Here is a 3,625-nt window from a genome sequence, read left to right as displayed (position 1 = left end):
TCATACAATCAATCAGAAAGTAAACTTTATATTATTCGAAAGTAAAAGATTGATTATGATAGTACGGTAATTAGAATACAATTGCAGTCAGAATACATAAAATATCTTAAATAGCAATAATTTAATGAATTTAATTGGTTTAATTTATAGTAAAGTATTTTAGACAAACAATTTAGTCGATTTAAGTGATTTAAATTACAATTAATTTTAAATTTAATATATTCGGTTGAACATATGTCTAAGAAAAAAATGAGAATATAATTGTTGAAAGTATTTATAAAATAAAAATTTGATAGAAAAAAGAAAAATCAAAAGTATGGTTTTTTTTTTTTTTTTAAATTGTAACATTAATATTGAATCGTAAGGTACAGCAATAATCTGAAAATATCATTATCGTTGTCAAAACATCATTGAAACTAAATGCTTTTCTTTCTATTCATAATATTTATTTAATAATTCCGCGAAGGAGAAAGTTTCTAACCTTTAAGGTCTCTGATCCTTGAAGTCTTTGATCTTCAAAGTCTCTGACCATAAAAATTCTGCACCTCTTTATTAATGTGATATTTATGAATGTTCTATTTAAAGTTGACAGAAATATAACCTGAGCAGTTCAATAATTTTTCTTTCTAATTCCCACAGTGGTCTGACAAATTCTCAAATTATTAGCTGATATAATATTTCGACCTTTCCGATGAAACTGGAACTATAGACTTTGTCAATTTGCGCCACTACTCATTTTCTAAATAGATTTATATTTGTTACATTTGTTTTATCTTTTGGCTATTCATTTCTTGGCATGGATGAATAATGATTCAGTTCGGAAAATAATAATTTCGATAGAATTCGGCGATCATTTATCAAAATGGTGACCTTGGTGACATTTTTTTTTGATCTTAGACTATTCGGAGTTTTTTTTTTTTCCTTGTGGACGAAGGACGAAAGGATTAAAAGTGAACAGATAGACCGTTTAAAAAGAGCAGGACAAGGTTTTTGACTTTTTCGTTTATCTCTTTATCATTTCACTGTCTAATCATGTCTATCAAAAAAATTAGGTATTCAAAGATGAACTTCTAAAATTCTGCATTTTTTTAATAATGTATTTTCAATGAAGTGCAAAATTCATTGATAATGCGTTATTAATTCCCATATTTCATATGACAAATGATAGTTTCATTTTTTGATTCAATCATTGTTAAATTTAATCATAAGCTCTTTTTGAAATGTTCACTGATAATGGAAGGAAACAAAAAGTTAGAAAAAAAAGAAGAAAAAAAATTTGTAAAACAAATAAGTTAGTATTTTGTTGTACCATTTAAATATTTTTAGTAAATAATTTCGATTGAGATACCATTAAAGTTATACTTTTAGTAATTAATTCAGCTAATTATGAATTGGAAGTTTAATTCTTTCAAAAAATGTACTTTTAATTGAATGACATTTAAAATTTCATATAATTAATTGATGCCAATTTGTTTTTATTCAGTGATTTTTTTTTTTTTTGCAGTGTTAAATGATAAATGAAGATGGTTGATGTTGTTTTTTCATTTCACAAACAGATGAATAGAAACTAATTTTATCCCTTTCACAATTTATCATATCATTTGCCACATAGCAGAGAAATTGTGAAGGAAGATGATAAAGAATAAAGATTAAACGAAAGATTTTTTTTAATCGATTTATTGATATTGCATTTCAATTATTGATTACAACATAGCTAATAATAGATTAAATGATATATTACTTCATTTCAAACGTTTTTTTTCCTTCTTTTTCACTTTCCTTTATTTTTAAATAAATTTCTAATTAGAAATGTTGTGTAATTCAATTATTAACTTAATAATTACCGGTTTTTTATCATTTAAAAGGAAAAAAAAACCTTTTTGTACTAAAATTTGTGCTGGTTTGTTAAAATTATTAACGATGTATTATGTGATAAAGGGATGATGCAATGATATGGAAAGTAGAGAAAAAGGAGAAGGAAGTGAAGGAAGCGGAAACGGAGGAGAAGGAACTGAAGGAAGCGGAAACGAAGGAGGAGGAGAAGGAGGAAGAAGAGGAAGAGGAAAAGGAAAAGAAAAGAAAAGGAATAATGAAAACTGCAAATGCTGTCTTTTTAAATGATATGAGAACAAAAATTAAAATGGTTTCGATTAATTTTTAGTATTAAATTTTATAAAAATCTCAGTAAAACGAATAATTCAAATATAATAAAAATTAATACAATAATTAAAATGTTTAATTTCATTTAAAATTAATTTTTTCTCATAGGTATGCTGAAATAATTTAATGAAAATATTATTATCCATTAATCAATTATTCGTAATAATATACAAACAGATCAATCGATCAATGGTTCGATTGATCAGATCCATGAAAAGAATTAATTACCTATTCCATAATCGGCAACATTACTTCTTTGTAGATTTATAAGTTGAAATGAGATTGAATTCACAATTTCACTTTTTAATGTACTAAATTGCAGTAATGCATCACTTATAAATGATATTTAATTCTATTATTGTTGTAAAATAAAGAAAAAAAGTAGACAAAAGAACTTAACTTTATTTTATTATTGTCAGATGAAGCATTTGCGCTTTTTTTACTTTATTTCTTTCAAAAAATAAAATTATTTATCAGTTCCTTTTTTTCCTCTTTTCTTAACTTTTTCAAAATCAATGATTAAATTAATATGATGTTATCATAATTGATAGTAGTGATAAATAATAATTCGATACATTAAGGCAATTGTTTTCCTAGTTTTTCCTTCTAAAATAATAAATTATTTTATGATTGAAAATTTGTTTATCATTTTTTACTTTTGATAGTGTTTAACAGTGATTGATAAATAAAATCACAAATGAAAATTTCATTTAAAAGAAAATTTAACAATCGTTCAAATTTTGTCAAATAAATAAATTCTTGTTCATAAAGAAGAAATGATTAACAATAAATGAAATGCGTAAATATGATCTTAGTCTTATCTTAGTTTTATTTTTCGAAAAAAAAGAAATGAAAATTTGACACTAAAATTTATTTGAAAAATAGCTTATGCAGTGAATGAAATTAAAAGAAAATTGTTTGGTAGGAGAAAGAAAAAAAAAACTTTTTTTTTTCTTTTGCTGATTGAATTTGGACAAATGGTTGGTTAAGTAATTAAAATTATTCATCTTTTAATCTATTATTTTTATTCGAAATTTTTTGAAAAAAAGGATTTTATTCCTTTTTTGAAATTTTTTTTTTTTTTAAAAAAAGGCAATTTGTTATTCACTTTCCAATGTTATGTATTAAGCATAATTTTTTTTGAAATATTTGTTCAAAAAAAAATTTTTTTTCAAAAATATCCGTACATTTTTTTCGTACCACTACAATGTTAAGTGATGATTTCCTTTTAAAAGACTTTTGAAATTTTTTGCTCTTGAAAAGTTCAATTTACATTTTCAAGCTATAATTCAATATTTGGATATTAAGCATAACGTTTTGCTTTTAATTTGCTTTTCGCAGAAAAAAAAATCGTTTTTTCTTTTAAAAAGTACATTTACATTTTAACTCCATTATCTTTATAATAATATTAAATATGTTTTTTCTTTTTTTTTTGTATAAAATTTTTTAATTCTTTTTTTTTTTT

The 3,625-nt window shown here is 23.2% G+C and overlaps 1 protein-coding gene across 1 annotated transcript; it reads left to right on the top strand.

Annotated features, from left to right (window-relative positions):
- Positions 1-1,948: 1,948 nt before the first annotated feature.
- Positions 1,949-2,143, top strand: LOAG_12038 (hypothetical protein; the record flags this gene model as incomplete). Its single annotated transcript, XM_003147550.1, has 1 exon — positions 1,949-2,143. A coding segment is annotated over one exon (195 nt), but the record flags the coding sequence as incomplete, so codon positions are not given.
- Between the last annotated feature and the right edge of the window lie 1,482 nt (positions 2,144-3,625).

This window comes from Loa loa (genome assembly GCF_000183805.2).
Source record: "Loa loa unplaced genomic scaffold supercont3.783, whole genome shotgun sequence".
Lineage (NCBI taxonomy): Eukaryota > Metazoa > Nematoda > Chromadorea > Rhabditida > Onchocercidae > Loa > Loa loa.
Note: the sequence above shows the minus strand (reverse complement) of the source record. Positions and strands in the feature narration are given on the sequence as shown.